This window comes from Polypterus senegalus, chromosome 17, assembly GCF_016835505.1.
Source record: "Polypterus senegalus isolate Bchr_013 chromosome 17, ASM1683550v1, whole genome shotgun sequence".
In the NCBI taxonomy this organism is placed as follows: Eukaryota; Metazoa; Chordata; class Cladistia; order Polypteriformes; family Polypteridae; genus Polypterus; species Polypterus senegalus.
Window position 1 is genome coordinate 30,970,620 of NC_053170.1, and position 25,095 is coordinate 30,995,714.

The window sequence follows — 25,095 nt, forward strand, 5'->3', positions numbered from 1 at the left end:
TGTGTGTGTGTTCACACTGTGATGTGCTGGCACCCTGTCCAGGTATTTTCCTGTCTTGTGCACATTGCTTGTTGCGACCGGTACCAGCTTCCTCACAGCCCTGCCTTGGTAAGTGGGTTTAACAGACAGACAGACAGACAGACAGACAGACAGACAGACAGATAGATAGATAGATAGATAGAGCATGGAGTAAAAACATGAAAAAGCACAGAGAAATAATGGCAAATACTCAGTCAACTACCACATAAAAACTTAAAATTATATCTAAAGCACAAAGAAGGTTCATGACGTTTGTGCCCCCTCACGTTTGAAAATGGACTGATTTGAATGACCCCAACACACACCCACACATATATCCAGACAGTTAAATTGCATACACAGTTGTTGTGCAGTTCATCACAGCTCTCTTCAGAATCCGTCTCCTCCGCTTATTTATTTTCAAGGGATGTGAATGATCCTCGTTTTTTTTTTTTTTTTTTTTTTTTTTGTTTTTTGCGAGACCCTACAAGAGAAGGAGAAGTCTTCTGGAATTTGAAAACTTTGTGAGCCTGGTTTGGTTGCCAAGCATGTCACTCATCTCCTGGGCAACACCCCTTTGGAAAGTATTTAAACGGAGAAAATTGCTCCGCTTCCAAACAAGACTCCCCGAGAGCTTACCGCTGAGAACTCTTGGACATAACTCCCGAGAGCGAGGAAAAAGAATCGCGCTGAAATGTACGGAAAAGTATTCGTCCGAGTGTGCGTCGTTTTAGTGGCCGTCTGCATGGTAAGTGCCAGTTTCGGGGAAGTTTGACACGAGGCTGCCTGACTGTAATCCACAGGGTCTTGAGTCATTTGAATTCGTACACGCGGAGATCGTTCACCTTGACCTTTCTCATTTTCTCTCCCAACTCGGGACTTTAATCGTGCAAGTTTAAATTATTAGGCAGAGAGAGAGAGAGAGAAGAACTGAGAGTTCTCGAGTGCAACATCACCGTCATTGCTAAGAGATTTTGAGACTTTAGGATTCTTGTGTATTAATCAGAGCGTGAAGTTCGGAACTTATTGTGTTGTTATGTTACTGTTAATAGCTGGGTCATTTTAGTGTTCTTTTATTTTATTTTGAGGACTGCGCTGCACTGCTGCAAAACGGGAACGTATCACCCTCACTGGGCTGCACGGGTTCAATACATAGGCACATCCAAAATATTTAAAAACACTTTTTAGAGGTTGGAAAACCTACATTTACGCTGGGTAACTTGAGTAAAAGTGAATTATGAAATTGACCTCCGTCCTATCCAGGATGCACGGCTCTCTTATATGGAAATTGAATACTTTAGCATGACATTAAAACTTAAGCAGTTCATAAACAGCGACAGCAGGTTTGGATAACAAAGTACAATTCTCCGGAAGTTAATGTAGAAGCTGTTGTCGTCATGTGTATGGAGTCCGCTCCAACACATTTTTTTCAGAAGTCCAAGTTCAAGTTAAATCACGATCGCCCAGCGCGTGCACATTGTTTTCAAGTAGTGTCGGGTGGGGCCAAAGGGGGGCGTGGTGAGTGTGCAGTTAGGCATGTGTGGGCGGGGCATTAAAAGAAAGTTGTTGTCACTCGACTCGGTTCCTCTCCTGAAGCTTCCATTTCGAAAACGAAGTGTTCACTCGCCAAGCCGTGAAGCGCCTGTGGCAGACGGTCGTTTTTCTGCGTTTTTAATGTTAAGAATGGTTTTCATTTTGTGTATCTGTTTAAGTATGATACGACTAACCGATTTTCCTGAATGTGATGATACTATTATTGGAAGTGTTAATCAACAATATGGGCCATCACGGTAACAGCCAGGCGTTGATACTCGAATCCCGGTCCGACTGCTGGGCTTGGTTTACACGGCGTCCTCGTGTTTACGTTCGGTGTCCCCGCCTACTCCAATTTCTTCCAGCATCTCAAAGACAACTAACTACAGAATACGTAGCATCGATTAAAGACTGTGACTGACTGGTGTGATGAGTGTGCCATGACATTATTTGGCGTCTGGACCCAGCCTTGTGCAGATATAATCTGCTCATATGAATCCTCCGCGTTTCTTACATTAATAACAATACAGTAGTCTGAATTAGCGTATGCCTCTACAATTTCTGGATGTTCATGAAAGCTATAATGATTTACTTCGTGATGCAGAGGTACTGTATATAATCGTAATTACCAAGAATAGCTATGTCATATATTAGGAATTTTAAAATGTGATGCAATTTAAATGTTCAAAGTCTAAATGTTCTTAAATTATAATAGAATTTTGTAATTTCCACTCTATGATAGAGGTCCATAGAGGGCTAAGTCCTCAGTAAGGGATGAAAAATCAAAATTAACATCATATCTTAATCACTGGCCTTGAAATAGTCCAAAACTACACATGCATGTTTGAAATCTATCATGTTTAGCTTTCTGGAAGTGGCTCTTAGAGGACTAAGACCACTAGTAAAGTTTCAGATATCAAAAATCATATTGGTGATCATCAATCTTGAAAGAGCATACATAAAACAAAACTCCACCTGCCTATATTACCAAGCAAAGGTTTGTATAAGTAGTAACTTTGACTCCTTGTATTCCCATTAAGGGGTGAACCCCTGGAGTCGATTCATGTGCCATACACAGCTTCAAGTCCTTCTGATCAGTTTTGCTGAAAACACTTATTAGTTTACTCTTCATCATAATGGTGTCATTTCCTGCACGAACTACGCCCTAAAAATGGCCTTGAAATGAGGGTTTTTGCTTCTAGAGGGCCAAAAATAGGGGGGAACCCCAAAAAGCTCAACATCTTTCTTAACTAGGCATCCTGATGCGTCAAATAGCATATGTTGGGGTTTTCCCATGAGTCAGGTGGTGCCGGACAAAAACAACTGAAGTGAATTCAAAGCATTCATACTGTAAGTATTTCTTATGAAGACAGTTAGTGATGCTTTTCATTTATACATTTTATTATAGATGCAATCTGTGTGTAGTTTACTTAGTAAGTGCAAGCAAGTATTTCTTTTTAATACAAAAATGTCTTAAGGGAAGGCAGTACAGTGCTTCACCATAGCATCTGCTGCTTTCATTCCTAGCGTAGAGCTTTTTGGTGCCCTAAGCATATTTTTTGGGCCCTCACCCAACTTCACTGTTTCTCATTGTGTGCGTTTAGCTGTTTAGCTTATTTTTTATTAGAAATGGTACATTGTCTACGTGAACTGTGCACATCTGCCCAACGTATGCCCATTTTCATCAGGTTTAACCATTAAAAATGGGACCCAAAGCAAATGTGAGGGGGAAGATGGAAGAACTGAAGGAGTTTACACATAGCTGCATTACTGTAACATTGGCAGCTGTATTAAACATTTTAACAGCATGACATTTCATTTTCTGATCTCCAACTTGTACATTTTTGCCAGTCTGATTGACTTCTCAAGACTTGGTTTTAACTGAATAAAATTCCACAAGAAACAAAAATCTTTATAAAGATGTATATTTATAAATGAATTTTCTTTCTATTGTGTCACTTTTTTCTTTTTAAGTACTGTGATGCTGATATCACATTTCCTCTCATTTTCTCACAATTAAGGGTGTCACTAAAAATATGTTAACTCCAAAGTCTTATTTTTATATTATGAGAGGTCAAGTCAGACGTTTTAGTGAAGCCAGCGATACAACACCTCTCTCTGGTGGCCCTGCCATGCTGTTGCATCTATGCACTCACTTGGCTATGACGTCTTACTGAAATATACTGAAAGGCAGTTTGTTTAGTACCCTGGTGGCAAACATCCATGGGCTGCATTTCCAACTAGAGGCACAGGATGATATTTTCAAGTGTGAATGCTGAGCCTTCTCAAAATGGTACTGGTCTGCATGCAGCTTAGTAGTTCTTATTATCTTAATACATTTGTGTCATGGCTCTCTGGAGTGGTACCATGTTTGATGCCAGGTGGACATGCAAGTAAGAAATTGACTGTACTCTGTACACATGACAATACGACGATTACAACTACTTTGCACTTGCAATGACTCAAAGCAAATTCCTTCATGTAATGTTACTGTCAGAGAGATGAAATTATTCCTTGTGGAGACAACTAAGCATGTCGAAGGCAAAACAAACTTGTCTGAATCAGTTCCACCACAAGTGTGAATTGTTTATCCCGTAAAGTGATAAATTGCACATTAACTAAAACCCAGTAGATGCCACGCTAGATACATTTTTCAAAGCTTTGCACTTCTCTCTAGCTGCTTGGCTTTCAATCATTTAGTTGATATTTTTACTTTTAGCACAATATAAGCACACTAACTAAGTAAGACAAGCTTCACAAGCAAGTGTTTTCTTATTCACAATAAATCGTTAACAGTCTGTTCACTACAGATTTTGGAGTCCAATGCCAAGTACAAACTAAGAAAATATCTATGAACCAGCATCGCCCCATAAAAACGACTCACATTCTGGGCTGGTGCAATGGCCACCTTGACTTGGTGGCTTTTGTGTGGAATTGGTAAGTCGGTTATATATACACTTTCTCTAGAGACTTAGATTGTCTACCACATGCCATTGAGTAGACCAGCAACCCTCACACCATGTATATTATGGTATGTAAATTCAAGGGAGCTAGACTGGGCTCAGCCCCCCACTTCAAATGAGTCAGGCTTATTTGTAAAATTCTATGGGGCTTTTCTTTTATTATAATCGCAATGGTCAATTTATAATATCTTTGTTTTTGTAAATTTAAATGTAAAAATACAATATAATATGTTTACTGTTGTCACAAGTTTACAATTCTGCTGATTTTTGTGTTTCAGTTATGCCATTAGGCAATGACGTTTTGACCATATCGTAATCCAGCCTGCTGCTTTTTAAGGTTTTCGTGTAGAATCACATAAATGTAAGGCGCCTTAGTCAGGTGTTTTCACGACCACATTAAAAGTTCAAACTCATTTGTCACATTCATTGTTATCTTTTTTAAATCTTTAAAGCAACAGAGCATTGCTAGATAAATTCACTTTTGTAGAACTGCCTAAAATTGGCAATATTAATGTAATACAAGTGAATGCTGCTGCTCTCCAGACTAGACCTGAGGAGCTGCTGACCTGCTACCTTAGCCTGCCCAGCAGATTATGTGTACTGACCACACTAAGTGCTCTCATGCCCCTGTGACCCCAATTTGCACTGACTTTCCAGCCCACAATTCAATCCATCCATCCATCCATTATCCAACCTGCTATATCCTAATCATAGGGTCACAGGGGTTGCTGGAGCCAATCCCAGCCAGAAGAGGGTGCAAGGCAGGAAACAAACACCGGGCAGGGTGCCAGCCCACTGCAGGGCACACAAACACCCACCAAGCACGCACTAGGGACAATTTAGAATCTCCAATGTAACTAACCTGCATGTCTTTAGACTGTGGGAGGAAACCGGAGCACCCGGAGGAAACCAATTCAATCCAGCACTAGGTAAATAATGGAAGGAGTAGAATTCATTGCTGTTCATAAAAATGGAAGCAAACAACCTTCTGATCTCTGAAAAGTGTGTGTATTTAGCTGAGTAAAAGATTGGAGCAGAAGTAAACAGCCATTCACAAAAAAGGTTTGCAGAAAAATACCTGTAAGGATCACAGCAAATATTACAAAAAAAGGCGATTGGGACTGCAGAGATGAAATAAAAGGAGTTTCTTCAAGCAAAGAAACTTGAACACAACACTAAAGTACTGTAAGAAATGGCCGTTTCCTTTCAGCCAGACCTTCCTTACATTCAACAGCCTGCTTCTTTTTTTTTTGTAATTCCACCAACAGTCCAGTCTCACTGTGATATCAAAATGCTATGGACGCCCCTAAATGCCATGGTATAATTTGCACCCCACTTTTAAACATTTATATACAAATAATGAATGGTCTGCAGTAGATTTACATCCCATACAGTATTAGTTCTGCCATATTTGTGTTACTGCCGGGCTAGGCTCCTACTCCTCACCACCTGAATAGATGGATGGTTTAGGTCATCTGCAAAGCTCCCATTTACTATGTTCATGTTAGAAAAATAAAATGATTACACTAATTATATATTATCATTTTCACCATGACAGGTTTGGGGGGAGGACTGCTCATTTCCCTGCAGATGCCCCTCAATACATCCGATTTGCCCTTTGGGTACCAGCCTGATCCTGGATGGATGTGGATGCTGCAAAGTTTGTGCAAAGCAAGTCGGAGAGCCCTGCAGTTTTCTGGAGCCATGCGACCAACACAAGGGCTTGTATTGCGATTACTCCATCCTGAGCGATAAAGAGACTGGAGTCTGTATGGGTGAGTACTTCAACCCTGACCACCACCACTTCAGTCGACGTGAACATCTCTTTAGCAGTATATCTTTGGGTGTGAGTTAAATGAAAGACCCTCCAACAAGTAAGAAAAAAATACCCTTTGTGGTCCACTTCAACTACCGTTTCAAGGGGGCTGTCTTCATTAAAACTAGATGTCCTGCCTGAAAACATTTGCTGTATCAACTCATACACACAATGTATATACAGTACACTTTACTGTCCATCCACCCCTCCATCCTAATCCATTAAGAGCTGTGTTTAGTGTATTCCCAAATGGGCTTCAAGTGGAGAAGGACAAATAATTTATAATGGCCTTTACTTCACTATTAGCATGTGGACTTATCTTACTCAAGTGCAGAAATCCTAGCCCACCTCTTTTAAGTCAGTGGGTAACAGATGTTATATCCATCCCATCCATCCCTCCATCAATTATCCAACCTGCTATATCCTAACTACAGGGTCACGGTGGTCTGCTGGAGCCAATCCCAGCCAACACAGGGCGCCAGGCAGGGAACAAATCCCGGGCAGGGCGCCAGCCCACCACAGCACTTTACTGTTAATGAATTATATTAATTAAATTATTAATCATACTATTTTACGTTGCTTGGTAAAGAACTTTGAGATATACTGTAGAACTTGTTATAAAAGGCAAATATTCTAAAACAATGCAGCAGTGCCAAGACAGACTCTTGTATTTACATCAATCAGACAAACCTTAAATTCTTTCTGGATAACAATGCCACTGCTTTTGTAAGTAAGTCTAATAGACGGTCCTTCTCTGATTGTTCGCGATTTAATTCATTCATCTCTCTGTTTCCTGAATCAATGAAATATTGCAGAGAGCTGAAGCACTTTTTAACTCGGGTCAATATATTTTATTTTTTTTACTTATGGTGTTCTTTTTCAGAACATGAAGAGAATACATATTGAAATAAATACATTAATACCGTATTCAGTACTTCCTGCAATTTCAAAGATCCATAGGGTGGGTCTGATTGATTGTACGTTCTTCATTTGTTTGTGTGGGCTGTCCTTGAACATCAGAAAAAATGTGGGTTAAGTAGCCCTTCTCACAAAATTCAGCAGAAGCCAAACAAAGCCAAGAACCATTTCAATATGTCTTACATTGTGTCAGAATGGCGGTTTATAGCAAAGAACAATTACACTTTGACCATTGGTGGTATAAGTATCAAAACTGACTCGCAAGTAACTGCATATAAAAGATAGGACATTTGTCTCTTTTGATGTCTTGCATCCATTTTCATCTCTGTGAATCATCAGGTTGAAATCTGTGAAAAATCGGGTAAAGTCGTTTTTGTTTTGAATTCAACGCGGAGGGACACTACCAAAGCTCTTATGTCCCAATGCCGCTATTGTTTTGGACGAGCAGATGAGAGTTTACCTGTCGATGAAACCTCCTGGAAATAAAAATATGAAGGTGTGAGGAGGGCTTATTAGTGCCACTGAAATGACCCTGTGGGTGTATGCATGACTGAGGCCTATGACGGACTGGCACTTTATGCAGGGTTTGATTTTTACCATGTATCTCATACTTTGGGGAAATGTCCCAGCTCTCAAATCCTTGTATTGGAATAAACGGGTTCAGAAAATGGAAATGGGGTGGATTAATAATACAGTATAACTGTTAGATTTCCAAGCATGCAAACATCGCATAGTGACTGGGCCATGAATAGAATATGAGCCTTTGGTGTCGTGAGGCACAAGCACTGAGCACTGTGCTGCCATGCTTCCCTGTGTGTTCTTTATATAGTTAAATTAAGGAAAAAAGGATGAGCATTAATTGTACACAGAAAAAGCAAACATGGAAAACACAAGAGCTACGGAGCTGTTCAAGCTTCTGTGACATGTATAATTTGTAACATATTCTTATTTGCTCAAGGAGTGAAGCCACTGAAATGCCTCTTAATTAGAAGAGGCTCCCTTGAAGTTCGGGGCTATCTGGGGATGTTTGATTTTAACTTGTGACAAAAGAGGGGACTGAACTGATACTACTTCTTTGATATTTCTTGATGTTAAAGCCCAAGAAGGAGCTACATGTGACCTGGGTGGAGTTATTTACCGTAGTGGAGAGACATTTCAGCCCAGCTGCAAACACCATTGCATATGCATGAACGGGGAAATCGGCTGCGTCCCAACATGTGCCAACGATATGCAACTGGCCTCGCCCGACTGTCCATTCCCTCGACGTATCAAGATCCCTGGCAAGTGCTGTGAGGACTGGGTGTGTGACCAGAAGCAGCAAGCTGACCAGTATCAGGCCGTCATGGCAGGTTTGTGAGGGTTGCATGGAGTTGTACGTTTATTCACTTTTCTATAGTTGCAAAGATGCAAGCAACAGAACAGGAAGACAAAGGGATGTTTGGCTTTTATATAATGTTTGGGTCCTACATATCAAGTACCTATTGTCATCTGAAAGCAAGCTATTTTATTCAGGCAGTTCAGCAAGCACATAAAGGTCCTGCTGCTTAGATAGGTTACCTTGGAAAAAATAGGAATGCCTAAAATTGTATATGTATAATTGGCTGACTATTGTCAATTTCATGTCAGGACTCTGTTTGAAAGTGCACTTTGTTTTCACTATTCAAGTTGGATTAGTGGGTACTCTACACTGCTGTGCCAATAAAATGCTACTCACCCACTTGTCTTTTTATACGATATTCTGCTTTCCCATTAGTGTATCAAGAAGTCCCAGCATTCAACTCCGAAACGGAAAGTCCACAAGAGAACTGCATCGTTCAGACAACAGAATGGAGTGAGTGTTCCAAGAGCTGTGGCATGGGCATTTCAACCCGTGTCACCAATGACAATGAACAGTGTCAACTGGAAAAGCAAAGCCGCCTCTGCGTGGTTCGCCCCTGTGAAGGCTTTCAAGAGAAGGATATCAAGGTGAGTTTCAGAAACGGACGCATTTTTTAGAAAGCGTGACTTATTAGATTAGTGTTAAGAATTTCTTTTGGAAGAATATTATGTATGGGAGCTTGTTAACCTGGTTAAAAAAAAAATTAACAAAAACAGTAACAACAGCCTTTAGTGCCAACTAAACCTCAGCCACAACTATGAATTCAGTTAAGTGTAGCGAATATAGTAAGTGAATTTCTACATTGAAATGGTTCATTTCAAGACGGGTTTCGTGTAATAATTTAGAGGAAGAATCAGGTTCTGAAAATGAATTAATAAAAACAAAATTGCTTGCATTTAGCTAAAAAGGTAAGTATGCCAAATTATTGCAGGGCCCACTCAATCTCACATGCATACACACACATTGGAGCTAATTAATTTTAATCTCCATGTCCTCATAAATAGGGGAGTACCCCGAGGAAATGTCACAGCGACAAAGGTAGAATCACTAACTAACTACAGAACACTACAAATGTGGAAAAAGGAATACATGCAAATAAAAATCCAACGCAAAATAGCAAAACCAGGTGGAATAAACAGTTAGTGATGCTTCAACAACAACAACAACAACAACATTTATTTCTATCTCACATTTTCATACAAATAATGTAGCTCAAAGTGCTTTTACATGATGAAGAAAGGAGAAGGAAGACAAAATAAGTAAAAATTAAAATAAGAGAACACATTAACATAGAAAAGGAGTAAGGTCCGATGTCCAGGGAGGACAGAAAAAACAAAACAAAACTCCAGATGGCTGGAGAAAAAATTCAAATCTGCAGGGGGTTCCAGGCCATGAGACCACCCAGCCCCCTCTAGGCATTCTGCCTAACATAAATGACCTCAATCAGTGCTCGTGGTATTCAGGGTTCTCATGGAAGGACTTGATGATGACGGTCATGTGGCCTTCTGGCCTTTTCTCCATCAATGTAGGAACATCACAGAGCTTTGATTAGGTGGTGGTGACACAGGTACCCACCCCAGAAAACCGGAAAAAGAACAGAAGAGAAAGTAGGGGTCAGTACAGATTTTTAGAGCCACCATGAATAATTATGATAATTAATTGAATATACAGAGCATCAGGATTAAACTGAGATGAAGCTTCACATGTATACTTAACAGATACATTTTGTAATAAGTGTGCCTGATCACTTCTGTGGGGGATTTCTTCGTACATCTCAAAGATATACAGTATATGTTAGGTTACTTAGCAATTCTAATTTGGCCCGGTGTGAGTATGGGGTTGTATATATTACTGGGTTCCTCCATTGAGCCTCGTCTTGTCTGTATTGGCTCCAGCCCCCTTTGACACTTAATTGCATTATTAGGGTCTGAGAATAGGGGTGCTGCTGCTATTAGGATGTGCATACTGCTGTAGTTGTAAGCACTCCAAATTCATTGTAAATGAATGTAAAATAGTAGAAAAAGAATAAGGGACCACTTTTTGTATATAATAAGCCGCAATAAATGTTAGTTGGTTAGCCCCTCTGCCTCACAGCTCCAGGTCCTCTGTTTTTTTCCCCACTTCCTAAAGTCAGAATTTTCCGGATAATTGGCTACTCCAAAATGGAGCATATGCAAGTGTGTCCAGCAATGGGATAGCAATACATGCTGGACTCCTTTCTGCTTAGCGTCTGTTGTAGTCAGGCCCTGTGACCCTGCAATAGACCAAGTAAACCTAAAAAGAAACTGGGAGGATGAAAATTTGCCATCTCAGACCATCTTGTTAATTTGCTTTTATTTTTTTTTTTCTCTGTACTTTTGTTACAGTCCCAATTTTTTTCCCACATTAAATACATTGCGAGCATCTGTCCTTCCAGGTCCACATTGACAGTCTGCAGAATCTTGTTTTCTGGCCCTTTAAAGCCTGAGGACTTTTAAGATGCAGATCTCCTCAAATATCTTAGATTGTACTTTCCTCAATTGCCAAAAGATGGCAGTGTGAGCTTTGTTTCAATTCTGCTTTAAATAAATATGTCGCAGAATCATACATGGGTTTTCTAAGCTTACTTTTAAAAGTATATTATATTTATATTCTATTTATATTCTCATAATATTACATCTACATGTCACCCTCTTCCCTATAAGTATCCACATATTTTCTTAACCTGCTAATCCAGGGTAGGGTTGCAGGACAGTTGGAGCCTATCCCACCAATCATTGGGTACAAGGCAGGAATCACATCTGGACAGAGCAGCAGACCATCACAAGGTGAACACACACACAGACATGGGGGCCAAACTTGCAATGGCAAACCGCCTATCCTGCTTATCTGTGGACTGTGAGAGGGAAATTAGACACACAGACGAGGGGAGAGCATGCAAACTCCATGCAGGGAACACCCGGGATGCAAACATCAGTCTTCTCACTGCAAAGCAGCAGTGCTACCAATGTGTTGCCCCATTCATATTTATGAATTGTAAAAGATTATTGTTTTATTAGATTAGTAGATTTTTAATATGGTATCTTCATCTTATAAGCATCACTAAGTAGGTGTATTATGGAGTTAGTGGAGAGCTTCATTAGTGTGACTGCCTAAGCACACATCTGCAAAAGGAAAGGTTATTTCCACTCTTAAAAAATAAAAAATACAGAGACATAACATTCAGGTGTAAAACATTCAGAAGTATTTTTTTTTTACATTTCTTTACTTTTTCATTGTTGGGATAAGCTATTTCTCCTTTTTATTATGATCTCTGTGATTTTTCTCATTCACATATCCATCACCTGAAGCCACTGTTTCTGTAATCTTATGGAGACTTGGCTCATCTGGAATGCAAAGTAAGAACAAACTGCATCTCTGAATGATAAAGCAGTTGGGAATACATGCCAAGTCAAATTAATAACATTGGTAAAGTTAGACTTTCTTCATCTCCACATTCAGCAGATGGCGTCCTTCCTCCTGTGCCACACACCGCCTCAAATGAAGCTTGACCAAGTGTTAGTTGCTGCCTGAACACACACATTCAATCCAACCATCACGCCTGTTTACAATGTCTGGACTCACGACTATTCCTATCCCAAAGTAAAACCAGGGAGCAACTCAGATATAACTTTTGCCTTAATGCATGGAATTTTACGTTTTTGTTTTTTTGTGTCTATTCTGTATTGCAGAAAGGAAAAAAGTGTGTGCGTACTCCTAAGACCACCAAGGCTATGAGATTTGAGCTTTCCGGCTGCACCAGCACACGTACGTACAAACCCAAATTTTGCGGGGTGTGCACTGATGGCCGCTGTTGCACTCCACACACAACGGGTACCATGGAGGTGGAATTCAGGTGCCCAGAAGGGGATAAGTTCCACCGAAAAATGATGTTTATCAGGACCTGCTCCTGCCATCACAACTGTCCCCAGGACAACGATATCTTCTTGTCCACAAACCATCGAAGGATGTTTGATGATTATGACAATGACAACTGAATCATTCAATCGAGTTTCCAGATACAGGACTTCAAACTTTTTACCATGAGACCATGAAGAACACTGAAAATGACAATTAAAAGGCAGAGTTCCTATTTAGGAGATTTGATTTAAATAGTAGGCCTGCTGTACCAAAAATATACCCAGGTAGGGAGCTGGCATGATCCTTTGGCTTTAGAGTAAAGCTAAAACAGGCATTTGCAGTATTGATTTGCATACATTAAGAACTTTGCTAAGCTGGCAGCTCAGAAAAAAACTTTTATTTCTACCGAAAACAACGATGGTGGCATCTTTGGACATAACCTGACATGCGGCACAAATATAAGTATCCCAAAATTCAAATACAAGGGCTGGCGTCAGTCTGCAGTTTTTGCTTATGTATGTAGTAAAGTGTATTGTTTATAGAAAGTTTGAAAAAAGTCAGCTGTGCGGTCATCCTTTGTGTTTGGTCTGATGTGTCTTGACACCCCTTATTTGTGGTGGGATTTGAATGAAATGCCCTCCATTGTTCTATGGATTGTACTCGAGCAGTGGAATCTTTTTATTTTTTATTTTAGTAGTTGAGTCAGCAGAAGGGCTACTGTGCTCCACAGAAAATAGGATACAAAATGTCTCCCTAATCGCCTCCAAATCCGAATTCAAATGAATTCGCAAAGTAATTCGCACTGAAGGTTTCCTACTAGCAGCATTTTAAAGTAGCATTTCCTTGACTGTGATGATCTGCGATTTAACATAATCCTCCAATCAGCCAACAGTTCATCTCAGACAGACGCAGCAGCGATCCAATCAATGCCCTCCTTTAGAAGCAGGTGCACACAGCTGGGTTTCATCTTGTTGATGTGAGTGGAAGACGGCTGACATGCTGATGCAGCTGCGAGTTAGAAGGCACTTTGTGGACTGCTGCATAATTTTGTTATTAAACCATCTGGTGCTCCTGCTGATGGAGTCATTGCACCATCTTCCAGTTTCACATTACATGTCACTGTATCGCCTCGGGTCCTGACTTCCATTTGTAAACGTCCTCCTGATTTCTCAGAAGCAATAATGAAATGAAATCTGTGCTTGCTTGACTTCCACGAGTGAACTTTTCAGCGTGGCCACACCGGGATGGTAGCCTTAAAAGTATTTGTCAACAACACATTTAACATGTGGCTTTATTAAATGTAGCATTGGCTAGGAAGATTAATCTCGGATATAAAACATTTGTGTAAATTGTGTAAATAGCTTGATGTATAGTTTTGTACTATAATTTATATTACCTATGTAATGTGGTACTGTAATCCATTTGTTTTACTGAAAATGCCCCGTTTGTGCATTGCAAAAGGAGTAAGCAAAAACGTGTTGCACTTTAGTTGATTCAATAAAGTTTTATATTTTTATATAAATTGCATTGTTTTATTTTTCCAACTTTTATATCTCTCCTTTTCTTCTTAATTTGAAATACCTAAGTAACCATAATACATTGTGCCACACAGCTTGGGGTGTAGAGCTTCAGTCGTTTAGCTGTTTTCATTTCAGTAGGCCATTCATTTCTTTTCTTTAATGTCAAAGTGAAAACAGATCTCTGCAGAGTGGTCTAAATTAATTACAAATACAAAACACAAAATAACTGATTGTGTAAGTATCCCCCCACCTCCCCGTCCAACATCTTATTCAAGAAAGAAACTTTGGATTACACCCAAACGACTTATATAAAATAAAAGTATATTATATTATATCCTGCTTCTTCTTTATACCCTTGAATTGAGCCACCACCCCTGAAATTTCTGTGCTTATAACAACTGTCCATTCTCGTTGTTCTTAGGACATCTGCTCATTTCTTAGTCATCTCTTAGTCATCCTTCAGTATATTTTGTATATTACTTCAACTTTTCTTCTGGTACATTCTTTATTTACTTGACCATCTCAAGGTACATTTTGTTCTTCACTTGACCTTTATCTGCTTTCCTGGTGTGCCTGAACAGGTTTCTGACATTTATTAACTCTTTATGCTATTCCTTTAAGATGAATGCTATGTTACCCTAAAATTATTCTTCCACACTGGTCAGTATTTCGGCAATGCAACTTTGGCGGCCATGACAGCCTTCAGTCAGTGCTCTGGTTTCTCACTATCAGCTTTGCACATCTGCACACTGCCATTTCTTCTCATTCCTCTTTACAAAACTGTTCAGGCTCTGTCACGTCGCATTTCAGGACATTAATGTTGTCGTTTAAAAGCCATTCCTGTATCCTGCTCAGGGTTGTTGTCTTACTGGACAACAACAAGGCATGGGTTTCTCTCAGACTACATCAAGTTTTCTTCCAGGATTTTCCAGTATTTATCTGCATTCATTTTACCTTCACAAGCTTCCAACATGCTTCACGGAGGTAATGGTGTCTTTTTGATAATGTGCAGTATTCTGGCTTATGCCAAACATGGCATTGAGTCTGGTGACCAGAAAACACATTTTTGCTCTCATGAGACCATAGAACCAGGAGAGTTTCCGAGATACCTACTAGCGGACTCTACCTGAGATGTCATGTGTGTTTTTTCTCTTTGTTGTTCTCCCATAAAGCTGTGACTGGTAAAGCACCAGTGCAGCAGTTGTTGTCTGCAGAGTCTCTCCTGCCTGAGCTACTGCAGCTTGTAATTCCTTCTCATTGGTCTTTTGTTGGTCTCACTCACTCTTCGTCTTCTTACACAATCACTCAGTTTTGGTGGACGGCCTGCTCTAGGCAGAGTTCCAGATGTGCCATACCATTTTCATTTCATAAAATCTGGACTCCAAGGATATGCAGTAACTTGTATATTTTCTTGTCTCCATTAGCTGACTTTGCTTTTCAGTCATCTTTCCACTGTGCTGTTCTTTTGTCTTCATTTTATAGGGTAGACCACCATACTGGCACACCACAAGTTGGCCTTTACACATACAGGTGACCTCCATTGAACTAATTCAGAGACTTCTAAAACCAACTGGTTGTACCAGTGAGGGTATTAATAGGGGTGAATACTTACCAGATCAAATATTTTATTTCATATTTGTAATTGATTTAGTTCACTTTGTAGAGATTTGTTTAACACTTTGACATTAAAGAGTCATTTTCTGTTGATACGTGTTAAAAACAGCAAAATAAATTTGCTGTAGTTCAGTCTTGTATAACAATAAAATGTGAAAACCTATGAGGGGATGAATATTTTATAGGTGCTGTTATTGTAAAGATAGAGAAAAAGGTTTGAGAATTCAACTCAATCCTATCTGATTTATACCTATATGATGCATCTACCTATAGAAAGATACCCACAAGGCCAACTGAAATCTGTTTGCTTATGTTAGTTTTCAAGGACTTTTTAAGATGTAGCATTCAACTATTAATCTCAAAATTTTAATATATATATATTATTATTTTGTATTATTATTATGTAAGAGAGGACAGAGCCGACTATACTTCCTTAGAAGGCCGGTGTCCTTCAACATCTGCAATAAGATGCTGCAGATGTTCTATCAGACGGTTGTGGCGAGTGCCCTCTTCTACACGGTGGTGTGCTGGGAAAGCAGCATAAAGAAGAGGGACGTCACACGCCTGGACAAACTGATGAGGAAGGCAGGCTGTATTGTAGGCACGGGCTGGACAGTTTGACATCCGTGGCAGAGCGACGGGCGCTGAGCAGGCTCCTGTCAATCATGGAGAATCCACTGCATCCACTGAACAGGATCATCACCAGACAGAGAAGCAGTTTCAGTGACAGACTGCTGTCACCATCCTGCTCCACTGACAGACTGAGGAGATCGTTCCTCCACCACACTATGCGACTCTTCAATTCCACCCTGGGGGGTAAACGTTAACATTATACAAAGTTATTATCTGTTATACCTGCATTTTTATCACTCTTTAATTTAATATTGTTTTTTGTATCTGTATGCTGCTGCTGGAGTATGTGAATTTCTTCTTGGGATTAATGAAGTATCTATCTATCTATCTATCTATCTATCTATCTATCTATCTATCTATCTATTATTATTCATTATTTTTATATTGTATTATTATTATTATTAATTTGTATTATTATTATTACTATTAGGGACGGACTGGCATTCATTTCAGTGGATAAAAGTAAAGTTGTTCACTCTAAGAGTCCGCAGCTTACAGGTCACATCTGATTATAAAAGGTCTGGAAAATTGAAGGTCGGTAAAAAAAACACAAACCAGGATTTATTATTATGGGTAGACTGATTAATTGGTTTTAGAAATTAAGATTGAATCGAAGTGCATGTATCTTCTCCATCTTATCCATTTATATTGAATAGTGGAAGACATCAAGGCAGTGCAAGTGAAGTGGATGTGCTCATTGACCATCAACCCAGTGAGCCTGGCAGACAGCTAACAGCATGTTGGCACCAGTACGGCATTCAGCCCCAAAAACAAGAAGAGCTTGAAAATTTGCTCCACAGGATTAGTCAAAGAGTGAGTGCACTGAAAAGATGAACCCATTGGTCTTCACAATTATTGGATTAATCTTCAGATGTCTTCTGCCAGTTTAGGAGTCAGTATAACCTGCAGAGTACTGGCACCAGCGTGAAAGGGAATATGCCAATGTCTCAGTCAATGTGCCAGCTACACCTGCTTGGGAATCAGTGTGTCAACTGGCAGGCCAACAGGACTTCCATTAGTGCAAACATACCATCTGCTGAGCTTTGACAAACTGCACCAATCAACTTGTTTTATAGAGCAGCTTTCATAGTGTCCACCATCACTAAGCAAATGTGGCTTTAGAGCAGACAGAGTGGCCATGTCAGGAGGGCAAAACCTCAGAAAATGCAAGAGTAGCACAGAGGGGCCAAATGAATATCCACTCTCTAAAGGTTTGGGAATACTTGGAATGAAGGAGCCATCCCTATAGACAGGGATTCCAGAGAGATGCTGCTTGTAGGGTGTGGAGCTTTTATATACACTACCAGGGAAAAGTTTTAGAACACTTCAGTTTTTCTTAAAATGCAATCACTTGAAATGCAATGAATGACCTAAAATGGTGAAAAGGTAAGCAGCAAACTGACAGAGGTTTAAATTTAAAGTTTAGGTTAGCAAAAGCTGAAAAAAATCAAATTTCGGAAAATTACAAATCGGTCTTCTTCTGGGAACAGCCAATAGGTTATGACCTATATATTTGCTGTAGAAATTAAGGGAAATTCAGCTTTGTAATTTGAAGCAGGCAATTTGCACAGGTGTCCCGAGTTCTGTTGATTACTTAAAAACCCTCAGTCTGTCTTAAAGCAGAGTGGGAACAGACTGTGTTACTACACCGTTCGAAAGACACAGGGCCTTATTACCCTCAGAAGTGTAGGCCTTTCATTTATAGAAACTGCAAAAATAATATCCAAGTATCATTGAGTAGGGTGGTGTGCAACACAATCCAAAGGCTATTGGAAAACAGAAGAAACTCTGATTGGAAGAGATCTGGAGAACGCAAAGCCACAGGCCAATCAGAAGACAAGTTTCTGAAGGTCCCCAGCTTGCACGATAGGCGCCTCACAGCACAACAGCTTCATGCACAGCTTAACAGTGCAGGTCAATAAAAGCAAGTGTCAGTTTCTGCTGTGAAGAGGAGACTTTGTCCAGACTGCAGTCGTCCACCGTCCACATTTCAAGGCCCTATTTTGCTCTTTAAGAAATGGCTTTCTTTCTGCCACTTGCCCTGTCAAACCTGCAGAAGAAGTTTCTCAGTTTTATGTTTTGTAGCGCCTAACACTGAATTAATTTGTTTCAGTTAATATTTTAATGCATAAAGTACAAATTAAGTTATATTAGGCAGCAATAAACATTATCACTAATGGTCTCCATCTACCTTAACAGAGCCTGAGAGGACCTGCAGAGAAGAAGGGCAAAGAAGCACCAAATGCAGGTGTGTGAAGCTTGTCATGTCAGACCCGAGAAGACTCCAGGCTGGAGTTGCTGTCTAAGGGACTTCAGCTAAGTACTGAGTGAAGGGTCTAAGTGCTCCTGTCAATAGGATATTTCAGGGTTTTATTTTTATTAATCTGCAAAAAACTCTAAAATCTGTTTTTTGTTTTTCATTCTGTGGTATTTAGTGTTGTTAGATGTGTGGAAAAGTGAATTAAAATGATTTTAGCACAAAGCTGTAACATAAGAAAATGTGAAAAAATGGAAGGGTCCTAAATACTTAGTAAAGGCACAGCAGAAGATGAAGACACTGCATTATTGCCATGTTTTTGCAAATAATGTTGCATTCACTTGTAGTAATGAAATGCATTGCATTTGTCATTCCAACAGATGGCACATTACAAACGTTTGTAGTAAGGAAATGCATTTCTACAAATGTTTGTGAAGTGCATTCTGCTGGAATGACAAAGACATAGCAGCTGGACAGACACACAGACACTTACCCTGTTATTAAGTGAATTGTTCACGTTATTCTTGTGACATTCTTGCCAATTTTGTAAATTTGTTTTCATGCACGCTGCCATTTGGTGTTTCTGGATTTCATGGGTGTCGCCATTTTCTGTGACTGGGCTATGATGCTGCATAGATGCTACAGTGCTCCAGAAACTTCTGAAAAATGCCCATTAGAAGGGAAAACCATGAAACCCAGCTAGTGATGAGGGCAAACACAGAATCTGTATAAATAAAAAGATTTATCTGTAACAACAAGAAGCTCCATGAAGCAGAAAAGGCAGAAAGGAATTGCCTGAAAAAGGCAGATGTAATCCAAGGTACAAACACATTCCCAATATGAAATCTAAAGAGTGGTCAAAAACAGAGCTAAGAGATCAAAAAAATCCAATAACTCACAAAAGCAAAAAAGCAGAGATAGATTCTCAAAGAAACTCTTACCAGCTCCCAAGTACGTTCAAATGAACCTTAAGGGACTGTGAGATGCCCCGCCTTTATAGGGCTGAGGGAAGTCCCTTGCAGTGATGGGCAGATGGCCCCGCCTCTTGGGAAACCGCCCACAAAGCTCAAGGCACATAATACAGACGTCGGGTATACAACAAATAATGAATAAAAGTAATACAAAAGACATAAAACAAGAATTTGATATTTAACGGGCATGTGATGTACAAGCCACATGACCCATGACATACAGTAGTAGTCTTATTTGAAAACATATCAGTTTCTGAACTGTCAATTTTCTGTTTGAGTTCTAGTTTTGTCAAAATTGCTACTAATTTAGGTTGTCAATCTCTGTCTTCAGCTTCTGCTGTATTTTTTGCTCTCTGAGTGTTTGCTTGAAGGGCAGCAGTCACACTGACATGGCACACCACTCCTTAGCAGCTGCTGTTTATCCATCCTGGTGTTCACAACTGCCAGCACAGATTGCAGCGTCAGGTCCTAGATGACCCTCATCTATGCCCACTGCTGCCCAAGTGCTGTATCTGCACTCACCGGTCTGGTACAAAAAATTCAAAAGCATTTAACTGCTTACACGTCTCACTTATTCAGCACCGCGCCTCGGTACCCTCCCACAAACTGTATTAACCTGATAAATGAACATCCCGTTTCCAAATACTACTATCTGCTTGTGACTTTTAAAATAAAAAACAGGACATGCCAACAGTTTATTCCTACTGGAAGCACTTGCAGCATTCCTGTGTTTTGTGCTTGCTGAGCAGTTTTTAAAAATGAAATTCTACATCCTTTATATTTCCCATTATACTCATATCATGTTTTTTTCAACGATTAAAAACGGCATTGTAGTCACTATTTAGAGAAAGAACAACACCAGACAGAGGCACTGATTCCCCTTATTTGTGTAATATCTTCATTACTGGTCCAGTAATCAGTAGTACTAAGGCGTTGTGCTGTGTTAGCCATTATGGATGTAGTGACTTCTTGTGTGTTTACTTTTCATGTCTTGCCTGGTTTTTGACTTATTGCCTGTTATTTGGCTTTGAATTTTGCCTCTTGTCTGGGTTTCGTTTGCTTCATTCATTTTTATTTTGTTTTGTTTTGCCTTTTTCTCATATCTCCCAGCTACTCAAGAAACTAGTTATCTGTTTTTTGTGCCCATCCAGACAAACATGGCCAAAATGCCACAATAACACACAAAGTAAACACTCTCTGTCTCTCCTTCTGCCCTCCAGCTGAGTTTTGCCCACTGCCTCCAGTCTCTGACTTCCCGAGGTATAGCTGCGAGCTTCTTTTGAGACAGATCTGGGAATGCTTCCAGTGTGTGACAGATAGGGGGTGCTGTCATCCCCTTGAACCCTTAGATCACATTCCAAACACCAGGCAAAAGTCCAATAATTAAATTTATTAGAACTATACAGTGCACAAAGCACCCTCCACTCCACAATACTCATAAATCAATAATCATTAACAATAACAATAAATCCTCCACTCTCCCAGACGCATTGTCACCCTTCCTTCCAACTCAGCTCATCATCTGGGATTTCCCAGAGTCCTTTATAGTCTATGACCCTGAAGTGCTTCTGAGTCCTCAGTCCATGTGATTATCTAGCACTTCCGGGTCAGGTAAAAACTCCTCTTCTTCAACCCGGAAGCACGTCATTTCCTCTGTCCATGTGACTGGGACGTACTTCCGGGCTGTAGGGATAATACAAATCTCTGGACCTCCCTGCAGCGTCCCCTGGTGGCCCCGACGTTATCCAGCAGGGCTGTACAGGAAAATTCCAATGTCCATGATGCCCTGCTAGAATTCGGGGCGCCTCCATGCTGTAGGAAGGGCTCCATCTGGCGGCCTGGGGGTATTGTCCAGGATGAATGGCCGGCCATATATCACAGGTGTCACAGCCGTGGTCATCCAGAGCATTCCCATGTTGTATGGAAACTAGGGCAGTCTTCCCACTGCAGTGCCCTCTTGTGGCACCCAAGGACTCCAACGGGTACACTCCAACTCCCATGCAACCTCCGGCGCAACATTTCCTTTTAGATTTTCTGGCGTTGTTTCAGGTTTTATACTTTTGGATGGCTTGTCTGTCTTTTTGTATGGATAGTGTTTGGATTTCTTACTGATTACAGATTTTTCTTTCGTGAACTAATTATTTTACATATTTAATATTAAATGCTTTGCACCTTAAATTCTGTTAATAACATAATTAGAGGGTTTTATAAAGTATTTATTCCTTTGTATTTGCCACTTGCTATTTGGTTTCAATTTTCAGATACTGTAGCTGCCTTGTTTTGTTATTTATTACTCATTTTCTAATTCTTGTGTTTACTGATTCTTGATTAAATTCTATGTTTACATTTTCCTTCCTATTGTTAGGATTTTGAATATTCTGGGCTTTGACTATTCTTTCTGTTAGAAAGTTTTATCATTAATTTAATAATTATTCATTTGTTTGCGTTTAGGGAAGGTTCAAGTGGGAATTACACCTTTGTCGGGGTTTAATCCCAGTCATTATGAGAGACCTATAGGAGGCAATTCTGACCTTTTCCTTTTGTATCTTTTTTTAACTTTTCTGTTTTATTTTTGTAAGGTTCTGCACTATAATTCAGTATCCTCAGTTTCTTCTTTTAACATTCACCTTTTTTGCCTTTTGGAAGCTCAATGTTATTAATAACCACGTTTGTGCTGCAGATGCCGCCATCATATGCAATAAGTCGCAGAGTTGCTGAGGCTGAGCCATTAATAAAGCACAGTGGTGTTGGGGTGACATTTACAGAGGCGAGAGACCTACAAAATGAACCTCTGAGACTGCCTTTATGCTGAAATTCCAGCTGACATCACGTGTTAGGCACCCCAGGGGGCCATGGAGATGATCGCCATGGCAATGACTGATGCTAACTCAACCAAAAGAATGCACTCAATAAACAAACAAAATGGTGTTGTGATGGGACGTTATAAATCTTCAGCTTTTTAACTGCTGTGAGTTTTGCAAAACCAGTTTCAAATTTATATTCTTCAAACTCCAGAAAATAAAACACAGAATCCATATAAAATATGCACCTAAAAACCAAAGAAGCATGAAAAATAAAATAAGTAATTACAAAAAAAGTCGACAACCTAAATATCAATAATTAAAAAGTAAAGCAATATAAAAAAAAAAAGAGTGGACACTTACAAAAATACTGAAATTCAAAGGGAAGCAAAGTGAATATTGAAAAAACACTATTGTCTTGAATATGGGTAGAGAAACCTTGCTTGGTCCACAAGTTGGTGATGTTACAAATTATAAAGACAGTTTTATTTAATTCCTCTCTTTGTTCCTAGAATAAAATGCACCTGCTGATATTCTGGCTATTGTACTAGAAAACTGCTTCAGCTCCAGCGTTATTATCAGTCTCAAAAGGTAAATATTCACCTGGATATCTAAAAGTGGAGCAGAGGTGAATGTACTCAATTATTCAATGGTAAAGATAATCATCTTCATATTTTCTTCAAAAACACATATCCAACGACCTCAGGCCACATCTCCAACATAGTAAAAACAATAACATGCAAGATGGAGGATATTTAAATATTGTGCATCATTATTTAAGTGGGCTTCTGGTAGTTTGTTTGGTCCCTCATGTCCTCTTTTTAATTAATTCCTATGTATACTGCTGTATAATTAATAAGTGACAACACTAGCAACTACAAGGAACCGGAAGATGAAAATATACATCAGAAGAACTTGACAAAATGATGCCACCCACTAAAAAAATAAAATGGTGTTGCAGGAATAACAAAACATGATGATAAAATAAAACAACAAGCTCCAAAAATAAAAATTAATCAAAATTCTATGAGATTCAAATATGTATGGGTATGTATTTATGTGTATTTAACATCCATCCATTCATCGATTATCCAACCCACAGTATCCTTACTACAGGGTCATGGGGGTCTGCTGGAGCCAATCCCAGCCAACACAGGGTGCAAGGCAGGAAACAAACCCTGGGCAGGGGCGCCAGCCCACTGCAGGGCACACACACACCCACACACCAAGCACACACTAGGAACAATTTAGAATCGCAATGCACCTAACCTGCATGTCTTTGGACAGTGGGAGGAACTCGGAGGAAAGCCACACAGACACGGGGAGAACAATGTATTTAACATTTTATTGTAATTTCCAATTATTACTTTTTCATATTTTTATCTGGGCAGCATGGTGGTGCAGTAAGGAGAACAGGGTTCACATCCTGAGTCTTTCATGTGTGGAGTTTGTATGTTCTTCCTGTGTCTATGTAGGTTTCCTCCCACAGTCCAAAGACAAACAGGTTAGGTGGATTGATGATACTAAATTGTCCCTAGTGTGTGCTTCATGTTTGTGTGTGTGTGTGTGTGTGTGTGTCTGCCCTGCAATGGACTGGCACCCTGTCCAGAGATTGTTCTTGCCTTGTGCACTATGCTGGCTGGGATTGGCTCCAACTCCCCCTGCAACCCTGTTCAAGTAGGTTAGCTAGAAAATCAAAAACCTGTATTTTCCATTATGTTTGTAGTTATCTACTGTCTCTTTAAATGTTGTGATGTTCCATGTTCTTTGTGGGTGGAGCCCCAGGAGGCGGTGCCACCAAGACATCACTGCCCTTGAGTATTAAAACATTAGAACATGTGAAACGATTAGACATGACATGCTTAAAAAGGTTTGGGGCAGCCACCCTGTGGACTATGGCCGGCAGCTTATCCCGGCTAATACCCCCAAGCCGCCAGCAGGGCATCATGGACCTTGGAGTTTTCTTTCACAGCCCTGCTGGATACCGTAGGGGCCACCAGAGGACGCTGCAGGAAGGCTCAAGGACTTGTATGTTCAGTATAGCCCGGAAGTACTTTATTTCTTCCATCCTTGTGACTGTGAAGTACTTCCGGGCTGAAGAAAAAGAGGAGTTTTCACCTGACCCGGAAGTGCTGGGGATTCACATGGACTGGGGGATCAGAAGCACTTCCAGGTCAAGGACTTTAAAAAGGACTGTGGGAGATCCCAGCGTTGAGCTGAGTTGGGAGGAAGGGTGACAATGCGTCTGGGAGTGGAAGATTTGTATTATTAATTAGTTGATTGTTTATTTATGAGTATTGTGGAGTGGAGGGTGCTTTGTGTACATTATTGTACAAATAACTTTAATATTTGGACTTTTATCTGGTATCTGGCGTCTGGTCCAAGGGTTCAAGGGGACGACAGCGCCCCCTATCTGTCACAACCCGTATATTATCCCTGGCTGCAATGTGTTTGGTTTTAGACAGAAGTGTCTCTGTTGGAGTCCAGATATGAACTGATGAGGGTTTGTAAAGATGGCGGTTTTAAGTAGTAAGACCGGAAGTGATGTAGGGGAATAGGAAGTGACCTTCTTCTGATGTCAGTTGGGGCACCGGAACCGGAAATGATGTCATCCTAGGTGCCAGAACTGGAAGTGACGTTGTCCTAAGAGCCAGCACCAGAAGTGATGTCATCCTAGGCTGTGGCATCAGAAGTGACATCATCCTTGGCAAAAGGAGCCGGAAGTGAAGTCATCAGCTCTGAGTCAGACAGGTTTTCCCATGGCTGGTCTGCAGGAGAAGGTTTAGTGCACCCC

The 25,095-nt window shown here is 40.2% G+C and overlaps 1 protein-coding gene across 1 annotated transcript; it reads left to right on the forward strand.

Moving 5' to 3' along the window:
- Window positions 1-610: 610 nt before the first annotated feature.
- Window positions 611-14,021, forward strand: ccn2b (cellular communication network factor 2b). The gene is made up of 5 exons (XM_039739972.1): window positions 611-766; window positions 6,073-6,289; window positions 8,346-8,597; window positions 9,002-9,213; window positions 12,337-14,021. Exons 1-5 carry the CDS (start codon window positions 713-715, stop codon window positions 12,640-12,642), a joined length of 1,041 nt encoding a protein of 346 aa, XP_039595906.1. The 5' UTR covers window positions 611-712; the 3' UTR covers window positions 12,643-14,021.
- The last annotated feature ends 11,074 nt before the right edge of the window (window positions 14,022-25,095 follow it).

Bases quoted from the DNA above. Each gene is read 5' to 3' on its own strand.
- ccn2b (XM_039739972.1), top strand. From the start codon at position 713: ATGTACGGAAAAGTATTCGTCCGAGTGTGCGTCGTTTTAGTGGCCGTC. The intron at 6,290-8,345 runs GTGAGTACTTCA...TTGATGTTAAAG, and splicing joins AGAGACTGGAGTCTGTATGG to CCCAAGAAGGAGCTACATGT. The intron at 9,214-12,336 runs GTGAGTTTCAGA...TCTGTATTGCAG, and splicing joins TTCAAGAGAAGGATATCAAG to AAAGGAAAAAAGTGTGTGCG.